A 16,158-nucleotide genomic window follows, 5' to 3' on the forward strand; every position below is an offset into this window, starting at 1 on the left:
GCATGCGAAAGAGAGCCAAATACTTTGTATGATTGATAGAGGGCTTAAGTGAATGCCTCTCTCGACATCATGTTTTGCAAGAGATTTATAGAACATCTATTCATCAAATAAATTGGTGTGTCACATGCTTCTGCCCAATAGTGCCATTGGACTTTCTTATCATCAAGAATACATCTTTGTGACGCTACAATGATTTATTTATTTATTTGCTTGGATACTCCATTTTTGTCAAGAATGTATCTGCATGTGAATTGTCATTTAACCCCATAGTGCTTATAAAAGGTATTAAACTTTATTAACTTGTATTCCCCTTCATGGTCAAAATGGAGACCTTTATGTTTTACTAGTATACTTTTCCACTAGGGTTTTGAATCTTTGAAAATGCCGAGTGTGTTAAACTTCAACTTCAAGAAGTCTTCTGGAAGTATCATCAGTAAATGTGATAAAGTATAAAGCTCTTCTAATGGTCTTTTGGAAGCATAACTCCATAGACATGTGGAAGTCATTGTACAATATTTGACTTTTTCAAGGATATGGTGTCTTTTGAAGTTGAGGTATACAAACCTCTTATGCCATAGTGTACTCAAGTACACATCTAGATTTTGATGATGATCTACTACGGCTCTCTAGATTGGGACTATTGAAGATAGTTTTAAATTGTGGCCAGTCTTAACACCTTGAGAATTGATGGAGCGTAGATTTCAAAGTTACCTAGTTGTGTATCCATACTTGTTAAACATAGCCTCATTTGACTTTCAGCCATGTATCCAACAAAAAGAAGTTTATGCCCCATTGGCATAACATAGAATGCATCTCTACGGTGCCTACATCACAATGCAAAGGTTTCCCAGTCCATTATATCTTGCATGGTGTATCGTCACCCATCACAATGTTCTCCTAAGGATTTTTCTAGGGCATTGTGCAAAGAACCATTCATTCCAAGCATCGTGGTTGCTAGGAATTGAGTCAAACCACCATGTGCCCTTTGTGACTCAGAGTAGCTAGTTTCTTTGAAAGAGCATACTACAAGATGAGGATATTACTATAGTAATTCATGAGAGTTATCCTCATCATAGGCATAATGTGAAGATTGTCTATGCTAAATGCCTTGATGTTGATGAGGATTTCTAGATCTAGTAGTTTGATCAGCATGTTCTTGCATTCTGGGTTCCCATTGTCCTATTATATAGCATAGTTTTATTTTTCTTTGGAGAAAAATAACATAGTATTTGCAAATGCCTCTTCCCATGGGATTCCATGTCCCCCTCTAAGTAGAAGGACCATGTTTTTGTGATGTCTTGATAAGGATGGAGATTGCCTGCCATAGTCTTGAGAAAGTGTTTCTCCTACCTTGATTGTTGAATCTAGTAGTATTGCTACCTCTACCTCTATAGAATCATCTTCCTCTAGCCGGAATGGCATGGTCATGACTTTTTGAGTCAATGTTTGCACCTCCTCTCATGTGCTCCTACTTAAACATATCTAACTGGACTTCAAATGAAGGTTATGCATCTCTAGCCATAATTACAGTCACAAACTAATCATAATCTTTCCTAGTCCATGGAGAGCAATCTAGACTACCATTTTGATTTGATCTCTTTACCTATTGAAGTCAACTAATTGCAAATGTTCTTCAATCTAACTAGGTATTCAAGTCCTAGTTTGTAGCTTTGAGGACTTGTTCTATTGGTTCTCCAATAGAATGCTCGTAGACATTTATTTTACATTGAAATAGCTTTGAAGATCCTTTCATGCATTCATGGAAAATGTTCAAACTCTTAGAATGGGTATCATAACATATTTAACATTGAAATTGATTATATTCAATGCTAATTGTGTCTTCTCATCCCAATTTGATTGTTTATTTACTATCTCTTGAAGCTGATTAAGAGTGAGTGGAGTTGTTGAAGATGTTTCCAAAGGCTTAGATCTCTTCTCTACCTCTGTGATATTGCCCTATAATTTCCTTAGCTGGAATATTTTCACCATCTTGAATTTCCAATTTCCAAAACTATTCTCATCTAGGCTGCTATTCTAATCTAGAAAGATAATATCATAAGAGATTCTACCATGATGAACCAACAATGTGAAAGGTCAGACTTGTATAATATAGTAACAAAAACATGCTAGAAATAACTAAATAGGATTCAATAAGTTCAATCTAAGAAAGTGTTGGAACTGGTGCCAAAATACTCAACTAGGGACTTTTCAAGGGTGGCATGAGAGTGTCGTACCCTGAAAGCAATGATCAAACTAGAAATTGAGTCTAATACTATCCATTTTCTCCAAGGTATAGATATGAATGAGCCCATTAGGAACTAAGCGAGTCGCTTTAGGAAGGGCTAAATTATCTTGGTGGAGTTCACTAAAAAAATCTACTAATCCACAACTAGAGTAGAAATGGATATGAGAAAAAGTAGCAAAATATTTCTATTCTTTTTACCATTTATGTGCTAGATTCAGAGAGGATGCAACTGAATTACAATTGGTTTTAAATAAAAATTTCATTGTGGATAGTTCAAGACTCAAAAGCAAATGTGTGGAGCACAAAAAAGTGACACTATTCTTTTTATTTCTCATGAAAGTTCTTTTAGGATCAAATGCTATGGTAATCAAAGGTTCCCTAAATTTGATCCAAAGGTGATGATGCAATAAGATCGTAGCTGGATTGGTAGATTTGAATGGTACTATCACTATGAGACATTGTCCTATGCAAATGACTGCAAAAGTGCTGACTAGGCACTATGGGCCATGTGTCAAAATCATAAACGTGTAAATGATTAGGCACTATGCAAGAGCACGAAAGCATTGTAAAGTGTTTAAAATAGCACACTCTTGAACATGAGTTATGACAGAACAAAGTGAAAAAAACATTCAATTAGTTCAAGAATGTTTGTTACGTGCAATCACAATATGGGTGGACGTTTGTTATTGTGACTCTATCATGCACGATGGAACCCACCCAATATTTTTTCTTTCTCATGTTCTATTTCTATTTCTTTGTCTCATCACAATTTGAATCTATAGCATTTATCTATCATGTTTCTCTGATTGTCACTCAGCATAATTTGAACGTCTACCTCAGTCTCCTACCAACTCTTATTGCTTGTGCATCCTCCCATCTAGCGAAAGACAATATGGAACATGTGAACAATCTTTGTGCAACCATGGCCTTGACGATGCTAGCTCACTAGGAATATAGGTAATTAAACACATATCTATGTTTCCAAATTGTACTGTCTCTCGAAAACATGACCTTTTTGTTCATATTGTGCTTCATGTGCTATGTAGCTCTAAAATATCTATGCAAAAAGAAATTTCTATGTATGAGATATAAAGTTTTTGTTTCTACATGATCTTCTTTGTTCTATTATGTGGTGCAAAAAAATTGTCTTTCAGCACTATAAAGCAAAAATATATGCTGTGTATGTTATAATCGATGTTGCTATGGTGTGAATTGAATGTTGTTTGTGCTATGATAGAATAAAATCTGCTACATATAGCAAATCTACATGTTTTTTGCTACCTCAAACATATAGCATACATGGTGTTTTAGATTTACTAGGTTAAAATGTTGTGCTATATAGCATATATTTAATTCAACTGTACAATAGAAATAATGGCCTTTGTAGCATACAAAGTGTGTCACAATTATCACACTAATAGAGTTTATTGTAATATATAGTTAGTGTGCTATAAATCCTATGTAGCAAAATCAAGGATGTTTTTATCGAAGGTATAGAAATATAGTATTATAATATACTGGCGAAATTTTTCATAAATTATTTTTAAAAGTTTCAAAGAATTGGTGAATTATATCTTTTGTTATAATTTTGTTTCAAAACTTGGCTAAATATTCTAGGGCATTTAAAAAACTTTCAATTTTCACAAATATACTAAAAACTAGTTATATTGAAAACCCTATCTTTAGGATACTGTAGAGTATGCAAAACATAAAATTGTTAATGAATATCCTTCAAATCCAATGGGGGAAGAAAATTCTCAAAGTCTAGTTTAAATAGTCCAAAAAAGCTAATTATAGCCTTTTCTTTTATAGCTTGACTTCCAGAGTGCTAATGCTCTATCATATGGAAAGCTACTAACATCATAAGAACAAGAGTATAATCTCAAGCTAAGATCTAAGTTATCATCTAGCTTATTACGAAGCTTATTCTTCAAGTAACCAAGAGTACTAAAACATCTTTCATCCTCAACTGAGCCAAGAATAAAGGTTTGACACAAATTTGCAAGCTTGAAGTACTCAGAAATGTTATCTCGTAGGAATGTACTGCGAGAGAGCTCGTTCCAAAGCCAAACCATCGAACCTTGCATTTGAACATTTTCCATTAAATTACTTTGCTAGTGCATGACTTCTCCAAAAAGGGAAGACTGTGAATAAAGCTTTCCAAAATCCAACAAACCATTGTACTTTATATTGTCCATGTCAATGTCCCATCCAAAGTGTTTTTTGAGAGCATCCAAATGATTCTTTAGACCTGCTTTGATACTTTCATAAGATCCATTGACCCAAAAATGTGGAAATATGATGGTAAATGCTTCCATTAGGTCAATTCGTGGAAACCTACTTCTGATCTCATCTACTACTGCACTTGCAACTTCACTAAGGGCATTTTTCACTATTTGTACTTTCTTTAAAAAAGCCTCTTTTTTAATGTATTGTAGTCTTTTGTGTCGTTTGTTTTCTCTCATCATCTTGAAAACCTGATTGTTTGCACGAAGGCAAACATATCCTTCCTGGTCACATGTTAAAAGTGAGGAATCCCTATCTAGGTTTATTAAACTTTCCCAATCTTTAAACAATTTCTCGTCTTGAAAACTGGAGCTTGACTTCTTATCGTATGCTATTGTTATACTCAAATTAGTGAGTTTTATTGCCTTGACATATTCATTGATATAAAGATCCTTCGATTGCGACATTTTACTCAACATATTCATTTTGTCTAAAAGTGGAATAATTCCACACAATCCCAATATCGAATCTATGTTGGTCAGTTTATGATACAAAATATCTGCCTTTCCAACCTCTTCTTTTTCCTCTGCGTGCATTAAATAGACCAAAGTCTTGTATTCATCCCATAATCTTTTCACTGGCTGAACCAAAGATATCCATCTAGTATCCACATTCTTCAAAATCTTCCTCCCTTTTGTACCCAGTGCTTCTGCAATAACTCTAAATTGATTGTATCTTTTTGGACTCTTGCAAAAGTAAGAGTAGCTTTTTTTAACCAATGTCTCGATTTGTTGTACTGATGGAAATGTGGACACAACTTTGTAAGCTAGATTTGTGCAATGAGCCATACAATGTATCCCAACATAGTAAGGAGCATATTTTGTTTCTATTTGTATAGAGACACCATTCCGACAACCTTGCAAGACTGAAGCACCATCACATGCAAAACAAACAAGTTTCTTGACCATCTCAGACTCTGTCATGCCTCCATACTCTTTTAAAGCTTGAATCAAAACTTGCACTAAGTTATTACCATTGGATTCTGAATTAAGTTTGTGTACATGTAAAAAATATGGTTTTCTCTTATTGTTTTCTACCACGTACAAAGAAAGAGCACATCACAGACAATAATGCATATGCATATTCACGCAAATATAACTCTCTAAAAATTACAAAAATACTTTTAATGATACTTATATATGGTAGGTTAATTATATATACTTATAAAGATATATCTTTAAATATGCATGCATGCATGTGTGTGTGTGTATGTGTGTTTATATTTATATCTCGTAGAAGTACTCTGCATTGCGACTATAGTCTATTGTGTCCCAACTTTGTGCACCGTTGGATGTACATTGAGATCCTAAGTTGTAATCGAGAGTTGCTTGTGAGTCATTGATTTGGAGTTCATCCAACGGCACTTGTTGGTTACTTGTATTAGCCAGTCGATCTCACACGATTCTTGGAATTTAGCCTAGAGGACCTTTTCCCATTATGAACTAACAGTCATGATTCGTTCTCCATTGATGACAGTTGTTGATGGCATGGATTCTAAAGAGTGCTCGAACATTCCTACACTTTTCGAGTAAGAAAGGGCAACCTCGGTCCCTTTCTTGGAGTAGGGAATGTGGAGGAATTTCTAGCTTAGAAAATGGCAAGCCCATTGGCCATTTATGAACTAAAAGGCTAGCTTCCCAACTTTTCCTATTGTCAAAGGATCTACATGGTGGGATGACAAATCAATGTACGGTGTTCATTATGATTGGGGAAGCCCTTGTATTGAGACACATGTGTGATTTGGGATAAGGTGGTCAGTCGGGATGGGCTAATTCGGGACAAGGTCATTTGGGTACATAAGTGTTACAAATGTTTCTTGATCGGACGATGGAGATTAAAACTCCACCGATCAAGCCTGGATGCCAAGGTTCAAAGGAATAATGTAGCTCTACTAGTTAGTAATAGATTAGTCATGGATGTTTGCTCTTGCATAATCTATCTCTTGAGATCTACTAGTTAGTAATAGATTAGACATAGATGTTTTAGTCTCACTAGCTGTTGTTATCCTCTCTCTTTTATAAAATCATCAAGTTATTATGGTACCACTTGTTAGTGCTCTCTTACAATCAAGTTATTATCGTACTAATTGTTAGTGCTCTAATAATTCAAGCTCTCAAACTATGCATCTTGAGCTATAGGTATCTCTTTAGTGATACACAATATTTACTATTAAGTTGCTATCATAGTAAACCTTGTACATAAGAGGGAAAGAGGGAGATACACAGAGTCAGGCCTTGTTAGGCAAGTTAGTCATCTGCGGTTTGACCCTGGGGGGGCAGACGTGGAAGATGCTACTTCAGCAGGGGGTCGGTTCTTGTGTCCCGCGCCGAGGTGGAGAGTGGCTCCTGTCCCTCAAGTGGATCTTCACTTCCGCCCCGCTTACTCAGCCCCGTTCCCCACTCGTTCGTAGCCTCATGGTTTGGAGGCGGCTCCGCCTCAGTCTCATTCAGTCCCCTCCCCGCTGTCAGGAGGAGATCGATCGCTCTGGAATGATCAGGTCAGAGATGCCGAGGGCCTTCAGTTGGGGGAGAGATCACATATCAGGTGGGATGGTTGGATGAGGGGGCCAGCCCAGTCCCTTCGAGTTTGGAGGGACACATACAGACATTTGGAGACGGCTGATCTCGCAGATGCAGCTGGAGGTGCACGTGGAGCCCAGACGAGACGCACGGAGATCGACGACGCGATCCTAGCTGATTGGTTGGTTCCACCTGAGCCTCAGATCCTCATGCCTGGTGACGACCGTTGGCTGGGACAGTTCACCCCCCGTGGCATCCCACTAGTGGTCGCAGGACGTATGGACGACTCCTCTACTTCCTTCTTCGCGGTTATGGGGGATGGACGACTCAGGAGAGAAAATGCACTCATCGACCCCCTACTCCCATGGCAGAGGGTTCGGATCGCAGGCCTTTTGGGGAAGGTCTGGCGTACCGATCCTAGCATTGAGCAGGATCAGCTGCAGCTTTGGCGACTCTGGCTCTGGGAGGGGCGGACCTTGTCAGAGCTTGATTGGGACCCAGGAGAGTGGAGCTGGCCAGAGGTTGTGACACGACAGGGGCCAACATCCTTCTTTGCCTACAGCACGACTCTGGGCAGGCGAGTTCTTTGGAGGATGCAGAGCCGCCCCCCCACCCAACGGCCCAGTTGGTATGCACAGGGTATTTCCAGATTCTTTTTGCAGGCCTTCTGGAAGGCCTTGTGGGAGAGCTGGCGGCCGCGGAAGATCTCCTACTTCCTGTGGCTTCTCGCCCACAAAGGTCTTTCGGTGGGGAGCTGGTTGAGACAGATAGGCCAGGACGGACGCTGTCAGATCTGCCATGAGGTTGAGGAGTCACCAAAACACTGCCTGTGGAGCTGCACTCGCGCCCAGGAAGTGTGGAGGTGGACTTTCGGGATTCTCACTCGCGCAGCACCAGAGCTAGGCTTGATCACGTGGGGCGCGTTCTGTTGGTGCAGCACCGCACCTGGTCTACACCACTTATTCGAGGCATGCCAGCAGGACCCCACTTTCCTTATCACGCAGGGTACATGGGGGCCGCTCGAGGGTATCCCGCAGCACCTAGCAGAGGCGGATACAGGAGTTCAGGAGAGGCAGCCAGTCTGGAAGATTATTAGCAGCATAGCAGGGTGGCACATTTGGACCTCGCGTTGCACGCAGATCCTCGGTGGCACCTCCTTATCGACTGCCCAGATCATGACTGATATTTGGTGCGAGATTATTCATACCCTCAGAGGCCAGTGAGACCAAATTCAGGGAGATTCCCGGTCCGGTCAAGAGAAGCGGGGAGACGCTTCCTCCGGGCTTGGAACACTCAGGGCCTCTTCTTCGAGCAGACTTCGCAGGGCCTTCGGTGGCGCTACTCACCACCCCGATGGCTGTTCATTCACACTCGCCTTATCCCGACGTGAGAGAGTGATTTATTGTGTTACCTTTTAGGGCTGTGTCCGATTTGTGAACGCAGCCCGTCAGCTACAAGCTGACCTTTTGTATCTTGTTCTCGAAGTAATATAATTAGCACTGTTTTTTCGGCAAAAAAAAAATACCATAGATCTTGCTGCAGCGGGGATTTTTTCTGAGTAGCGCACCACCCTACAGTGTGATTCTTCTAAACACATATTTGCAAAACAAAACTAATGCTATGAATGTTGACAGGCAAGCATAAACACAACAATGAAATCTTTAGTGTCAATAACAAAGACGCAGCCACAACCCTGAGCAATAACCAAACTAGAGGACTCTTTGTCTTCTGTATCCCAAACTATTGATGGGGATGGGAAAATAAAAAGAGGCTGATTTGACTGGACTATTTCCAGCATCTTTTTGGCAAAAGCATATTGCGGCTGCATCCTCACAAAGAAAGCAGACTTTTCATATAGGCCTGCTTACTAGTGACAACAACACAAAAGGTTAACATATGTAACTTGAAGAACATGACACATGGTGTATTTAAAATTTTGAGCAGGCTCACCTCCATGGTTGTTAGAAACGTGAGGTACTAAATGTTAGAAACATTCCATTTGAATTACGCGAGCAAGTTATATCTATCTACATGACCTCTCATGCATCCCAAGATGGTTTTTACCCCACAAAGATTGCAATCTATCCTTTGACTATATCTATTATATACTTTGCCTTGCTCCAATCCACCATCCAAACGTGTAACATGTAGTGAGCTGCTGTAAGCAGTAAGTAAAAACTATCCATATCTGTACATACAAGCCCGTATGCTAGAGAGAGAGAGAGAGAGAGAGAGAGAGAGAGAGAGAGATGGCATATATACTTATAAAATATAATATACATCATAGAAGAGATGCTCTCAAATGCATTGGTGGGAGCATGAGGTTGACTAGAGATTTTGTGAGGAAAACGAAGTAAGGAAACGGTCAGGGGTGCAATAGGGAGGCCCAAGGAGAGCTAAGCTCCCTCCAATCCAAAAATTCTTTGGAATAATCCTTATTCCACCTGTACGAGCCCTCATTAGTGGGTGGTGGGCGATGGATGTATCATGGGGATATGCGCACGATGAATGCATCGTTGATGCAATGGTCCGCATCAATGCAACGTAACCAACCATGCCTTAGACACGCCTCTGCCATGCCACACAGAGACCACATAGCACCATATATCGAGACCATTGATGTCGACCAAGATCCATACCTTCTGCCCTAGGTTCATGCTCCATCTCAACTATGTCTAGATCGCCATCTAAACTCTAAACTGGAGCGCACAAGTAGATAGCGCCATCGCATTGTATCTGTCTTGTTGATACTCAGAATTTTTGAATTCTCTCCATTGCCTATCTTTTGCATTGCATGTTGCCATATTCTTTTATGGTATAAAAGCTTAGGTTCTCTAAGGAGAATAGTGCAAGAGTCTAATCTTCCTTTGCATAAGCCTTAGCTTGGAGTGACGGTCCCTTCTACTACTGGTGCTTCTGCGAATGGTAGTGCTTCTGTACCTGTGCTTTGCATCCGTCCACCTGCCTTCACTAAAGGCAAGCTTGATAGGACAAACTACGCACCCTGAAAATTCAAGATCTAGACTCTTATGAGTTGCTAGAAACTGCTCTGGGAAAGGAGGTAGAACCGGTGGGACCACTCAACCCCAACGATGTTACAAATAGACTTCATGTGGGAATCGCACTTCTTCGGGCATGGAAGAAGCACAACATTGATGCACTTTGTGCCATCACCACCACCGTAATTGATTCTATGTTGACTCTCATTCAACACCACGAAAGCATCGGAGGCATGGACCATACTGAGAAATCAGTATGAGACGAAATCAAACTAGGATTCAAAACCTGGAGAATCAGCTTGCAACTAAGAAGTTTGCTGAAGGAGAAGCTGCAAAAGCATTTATCATGCAGATTAAAAACTTGTGAGACCAAATGGTTGCTCTGAAAATAACAAAAAAAACCGAGGAGCCGGCTCGGAGGTGCACCCTTCGTTTGATGATAAAGTGGATGGTCGGCAATCGGCAAGAAATAGGAAGATCCGCCCATAGCAACAATAGATATCTCACCACATAGATCAGCATGCACCTGCTATAGAGGAGACTTTGCCTGATTCCTGCTCTCATGTGGAAGTGCCTTCCTTTATTGCTTGCCCATCATGCAAGCCTCACATGGCTCCTGCAAATCTGAAATCCGAAATTCTTTTTCATGGACAAGCCTCACATGGCTCCTGCAAATCTGAAATCCGAAATTCTTTTCCCTTCCATGAAATCTTCAAAGTGCCATTTTTCTCATCAGCCTGCATGACCCTTCTTGTCGCAGTAATAGGAGCTACTTTGGAACTTATTCTTCTTTGGCTGCTTCTTTTCATCAGAAGAGGCCGTGCCTTTTGCCTTTAGCATTGACCATGAATGCAGCATTACCCCATCTCGGAACTTTAGCCCCATCTCCTCTAATAGAATTCCTTCTAAAGATAGAGGTTGAACTCTAACCTGTGTCTTTAGTGCAGTAACCAATTATCCACCGTGTGCAGAACCCAACAGTAGAAAAATTCAACGATGGACCACAAAGATCAAAGAGAGGATAGAGGAGCAGCAAAGATCTTTGGACCTCATTGTCAATATGGCCTTCATCGCTGAGATAATGGGGACCATGAAAAAAGAGCCAGCCACTTTAGAAGAAGCTCTTGCAAAACCAGCAGCGATGCAGTCAGAATATCACAGCCAGATAGTCTCAATATGAAAATTAAGATCTAGGAGCTCGTTCACCTGACCGCCAAATAGGAAGGTAATTGGTACTAAATGGATTTGAAAGGCTAAGTACAAAGCTGATGGTTCATCCAACAGGTTCATAGCTCAAGGATTCTCACAAGTAGAAGGTTTTGATTTCACTGAAACCTTTGCTCCCACAGCTCGCATGACAACTATAACAGCAGATCTTGACTTGGCTGCTCACAAAAACTGGCCAGTGTTCCATATAGGTGTCGAATCAGCATTTCTGAATAGACATCCCAAGGCAGAGGTATATGTAGCACAACCACCAGGTTCTGAGATGCCCGAATCAGAGAATAAGGTCTGCAAGTTGAAGAAGGCTGTGTACGGGCTGAAACAGGCCACAAGGGCATGGTATCATAGAAAAATATACCTTTGTAAGACTAGAATATATCCAAATCATACAGCTTTAGATTTTCTGTTGTTCTATAGTCCAAAAATCTACACAAAAAATAAAAGAGAATGAAACAGAAGAAAAAGAGGTAACAAAATTTTGAAAAAAAAAAGGAAGAAATACTTGGCAAGCAGAGCAACACTTTTGCATCATCAATGCCCAAGCATAGTCAAGTGGCACAATCATTTTTTGCAACATTTGTCCTATACAAGAAAAAAAATAAGGTGACGTAAGCAAAGAAATTTCGAATTCTCTCCATTGCCTATCTTTTGCATTGTCTGTTGCACTCTCTTACTAGTCTATCTTTCCTGCTGTGCCATATTCTTTTACACTGTGAGATTAAGGAATCTCCACCTACAGTTCTTGTGTGGCAGAAGTCACACCTTGGTGCAGACCTACACAAGGTGGTGCAATGGAGAGAGCTTCATCTGCAGAGAACTTGTGAACCAACTTTGCAAGAGTGATCAACCTAAAGCAGACATTGAAGTCTGACAGGAGACATGCAGAGATCTTGGAGGAATCTAGAGCAGAGCGATCAGCAAATAGGGCTTGTTCTTGGTGGCTTATCTCAGCATATGTTTTTTGATGGTGTTGTCACAGTTTTGGCTATATTCTATACTTGGACATCACCTCTATTTATGAGATTTTGTTTGGCTGAACAGCTGTGCGTATTCTCTCCATATCTGAAGTGCTTCCTCTCTATAGATAGATACACAGAGTAAGTGAGGCATTCAAAGTTTTTGTTGTGAGATCTTAAAACTGTCTTTCTTACGTAAGGGTTGGCTGTAGCACGCAATCCTTTTCTCTGACACACCAGTGATCTAGCACATGGCAGTCTTGACAAGCAAGCCTATGGAAGTCAGTATTTATCTTGCATGCAGAAGGCAGACCTGGTTTACCAGAGGACACAGCCACGTGGAATAAGGCCATTGTTTCGAATCTAGGTACACAAGTAACTCCATATAAAGGATCACGCAGATATCAAAATGGAAACTGACCACAGCTAGCCCCTTACTGGCCATACAAGGGAACGCAAGTATTCTTGGACAATCTTGTGACAATTTATACGGCAGCTCTCATATCACAATCTTTGAACCTGTCAACTTGATAAAGATGTGCCCGTAGATTGGTTTGACTTGAACCATCTGAATAATCGTTCCAAACCCTCTTGCAAATTTACCTGTAACCATAAATATCTCTCAGACAAAAGCAATTGAGTTTATCGCCTTACGTTAGAACATTATTTAAGAATGGACGTGACTTACATACTCAGGAAAGAGAATACTGACCTTTGGGCTATAGCCAAGCATAGATTTTGCCTTTTTAATGTCTCCATACGTTCCCATGATGTCACCCTTACGCTCTGGCTTTTGAATGATTGTGGCAGTACATCCCATAACTTCTTGTAAAGTTTGAATGAAATCTGTGAGGCTCACAGGCCTTCCTGATGCAACATTAAATATCTGCATAACGTCACGTCAGAACAGCCCAACCGTATATTTGCATTGTAAAAGCGTCAGACAAAAAAATTAGGATAGAAGAAACAACCTCACATTCATGGGGCTTATCTATAGCTGCCATAACTCCATTCACAACGTCATCGATATACCTGCTTGACATGAAAAGACAAAGAGCATGTACCAAAAATAACCAACAGCAAAATGCAAAGCGGCAGAGAGCACCTTATGGGACATGTAAGCATGTAAGCTTACGTGTAATCTCTCCAGGAGCTTCCATCTCCAAATTGTTCGATAGACAATCTTTTGTACATTAAGCTCATAAATTTCAGGGGGACCATTTCCGGGCGCCCTCTGGGTCCATAAACAGTGAAGAACCTCAGACCCTGCGCAACGTACTTTAAATAAGTTCGTTCTGTTGGCAAACCGTTCCGAGAACAAACAACAGTATTTTGTTGATGCTGTCTCAGGGTAGTCTATGAGATTGGAGCTAACCGTAGTCGGCAACTTGTATAGGTGATGATAAACACCTGCCATGACTTCAGCTGCTGCCTTGCTCGCCGCATACGGACTCAATGGTTGACCTATCCCGTCTGCTTCCCTCATAATCACCATATCTGGCTTGGAGGATGAATCAGCCGCAGGTCGGCTGCCATAAACGCTACTGCTTGAAGCATATACAAAATTTGAACAGCCATGGGATGCAGCGAGCTCTAGTAAGATAGTAGTCCCGGCAATATTGGTATTTATATAAGATTCGGGAGACAAGATGCTTCCTTGGACGCCGGCACGAGCAGCTAGATGGCAAACTACGTCGATGCGATCAGCAAACAACGACTTCATAGCAGAGCGATCGGTGATGTCGCTCTGGGCGATTTGCAATGTTCCAGGCGATGCTGCAGCAAGATCTCGCAGCCACTGGCAATGCCAAACATTCTTGGGTTTGTCAGCTCAGGCTACCACATGAGGACTGCAACAAAAGAGCACGATAGGCTGTCTCAAATCAAAACCCAGATCGCTTCCACCACCAGAGCACCAATTCGTGCTCGCTCGAAGTCTGAGCAGATCAACAGAGCGCAATGGAAGGGAAGAAAACCCATTCATTGGGAGATGGTTCCAAACACATTGTAGCAGCAGAAATCTACGAAAAAGAGATTTGCTTACGCAAAATGCAACGCAGACCTGGAGATTGGACGACTTGAGATAGGATGGATAGCCGTGCATGCAGAGGTTGTCAACAACGACGACATGGTCACCACGAGCAAGGAGAGAGGCTGCAGTGTGGCAACCAATGAAGCCAGCTCCGCCAGTGACCATGATCACTCGGGACGAAGCCAGGGGGAGAGAAGATGAAGCAGCATTGCAAAGTAGACAAGGATGGGTAGAAGCCATAGCCATGGAAACAAGGAGATCCACTCTATAGGTTTTTTAGAGGAGCTATAGGCTTCTTCTTAGAGGAGCTGTACGCTTCTTCTTTAGGCAGGCAGCATAGCGAGACACATGGCAACCTACGTGGCAACCTAATTCAAGCTATGAGGCACGTGTCGTTCTAATTCAAGCTCCTAAAAGGATGGTTTGCTTTTTCCTAGCCGGAGTGCTCCTAAAAGGATGGTTTGCATTCTACTAAAAAAAGGATAGTTTGCAAAGGACTCCCTAAAAAGAATGGTTTGCTTTTTTCATGGGCAGATTGCATGTGGCGATACCCTGTTCACGTTCGTTCTTTATTACTTAGTTTGTTGTAGCAAGCCAAGAAAGTATTTCTGCTCTCTGGATCATGTGTAGATTGGAGGTTTGCCTAATAAGATTGCTCGTGAAGCTCTGTCGATCGTTTGTGGATTGGAGGTTGCTCCAAGTAAACAAGATTACTCGTGAAGGTAAGGATACTAGTCTCAACCGTGATGTGTGCTGCTTGGCAATCGTTCTAGCTTCATGTCCATCTCCTCCTTCTGTGAGGCTTTCAATAGATCTCTGTGCGTACCTTTGTTTTCCTCCTTCATGTCCATCTCCTCCTTCCGTGAGGCTTTCAATAGATCTCTATAGCGCCAACGATTGTCCTACTTTTTAGTTGCTTCTACGCCTCTTCAAGCTCCATCGTCCAATGTTCATCGCTCCCCGTTGCCTTCCTTAGATCCAGCTGCTTCCAACATTCGTAGCTGCATAGACATCGAGCTCTTTCTCCATGAAGCGTGAATGCTGGAATGAGGCTTCTTTCTGCACCCAATTCAAAACAGAGGGGGGGGATCGGCCAACCAAGTCTGGGAGGTGCTCATCCAAGATTGGGAGTTCAAACCAAGAGCAACTGCATGGAGCACACCAAGAGAAACCGGTACGTTAATCCCTACAGTTGGAGAGCCCTTGAGTTTCTCCAAAAGTAAGGAGCTATCGCCATTCTCAACGTCAATCATAACTGAAGAGGATGTAGCAGTTCCAGGAGAGGTGGCCTCCTGAGAGACCTGATCATGATAGACTCGAGGTGTCCGCGAACACAGAATACTGTACTGGCTAGCGAACTTTGCTAGCATGTCATTCGGACAACTATAATCTTGTAAACCTTGGAAATCCATTTGATCAAGAGGTTCAACCATCATTCCAGCATCCATAACGTGATTGCTTTTAGCCTACAGCGCGTCATAACCAAAAGGTTGATCATCAAACAAATTGGCAGCATATTGACTTTGTGCAAGAGCTACTAGCTCAGCTCGCACGAGCTTCTTCCCTTCCTCCCCCATGAACCTCTTTGTGATGAAGCTATTCGACTCCTCGAACACCTTCGGTTCTCTCTCCACAATCGGCTAGCACCCTCCTATGATCTCTCCCTTCTTCACCTCGAGCTTCGCATCGTGCGATTCTATCACCATATCTTCCTTCGCTACTGCGTATTGATATGGTGCCGATGATGCCATCCTAAACGCCTCATACACCGTCGACTTTTAAAGTGGAAGCATAAGTATCGATGCATTACCTTGTGAAAGCAAAAATGGTTGTTTTCTTTATTTGATGGAAATTATAATCACACGTGTTGTCTGTTCTCTGTAGTCCATGTGCCACC

At 41.5% G+C, this 16,158-nt stretch overlaps 1 protein-coding gene across 3 annotated transcripts; it reads right to left on the bottom strand.

Moving 5' to 3' along the window:
* Positions 1 to 11,533: 11,533 nt before the first annotated feature.
* LOC147884866 (uncharacterized) lies at positions 11,534 to 14,557 on the bottom strand. 3 transcript variants are annotated; one of them, XR_015543568.1, is made up of 7 exons: positions 14,292 to 14,557; positions 13,605 to 14,027; positions 13,365 to 13,495; positions 13,201 to 13,261; positions 12,942 to 13,115; positions 12,651 to 12,832; positions 11,534 to 11,589 (listed from the first exon to the last, which is right to left on the bottom strand). XR_015543568.1 is itself a non-coding variant. In XM_087397802.1 (6 exons), the coding sequence occupies exons 1-6, from the start codon at positions 14,505 to 14,507 to the stop codon at positions 12,752 to 12,754; spliced, it is 1,086 nt and encodes a 361-aa protein (XP_087253928.1). In that variant the 5' UTR covers positions 14,508 to 14,557; the 3' UTR covers positions 12,584 to 12,751. The 3 variants fall into 3 exon arrangements, 2 of the variants coding, with proteins under 2 accessions (XP_087253928.1, XP_087253929.1); XM_087397802.1 differs by lacking the exon at positions 11,534 to 11,589 and having other exon boundaries at positions 12,584 to 12,832; XM_087397803.1 differs by lacking the exon at positions 11,534 to 11,589 and having other exon boundaries at positions 12,584 to 12,832; positions 13,605 to 14,079; positions 14,292 to 14,409.
* Positions 14,558 to 16,158: the final 1,601 nt, after the last annotated feature.

Source organism: Dipteris shenzhenensis, chromosome 26, assembly GCF_047967505.1.
Source record: "Dipteris shenzhenensis isolate YYH24624 ecotype China chromosome 26, Dip_SZ_1.0, whole genome shotgun sequence".
Classification (NCBI taxonomy): domain Eukaryota; kingdom Viridiplantae; phylum Streptophyta; class Polypodiopsida; order Gleicheniales; family Dipteridaceae; genus Dipteris; species Dipteris shenzhenensis.

Excerpts from the sequence above, each read along its gene's own strand:
- LOC147884866 (XM_087397802.1), bottom strand. The coding sequence starts at position 14,507 with ATGGCTATGGCTTCTACCCATCCTTGTCTACTTTGCAATGCTGCTTCA. Across the intron at positions 13,262-13,364 it reads AGCTCCTGGAGAGATTACAC|GTATATCGATGACGTTGTGA; the intron begins GTAAGCTTACAT and ends CATGTCAAGCAG. Across the intron at positions 13,116-13,200 it reads ATAAGCCCCATGAATGTGAG|ATATTTAATGTTGCATCAGG; the intron begins GTTGTTTCTTCT and ends GACGTTATGCAG.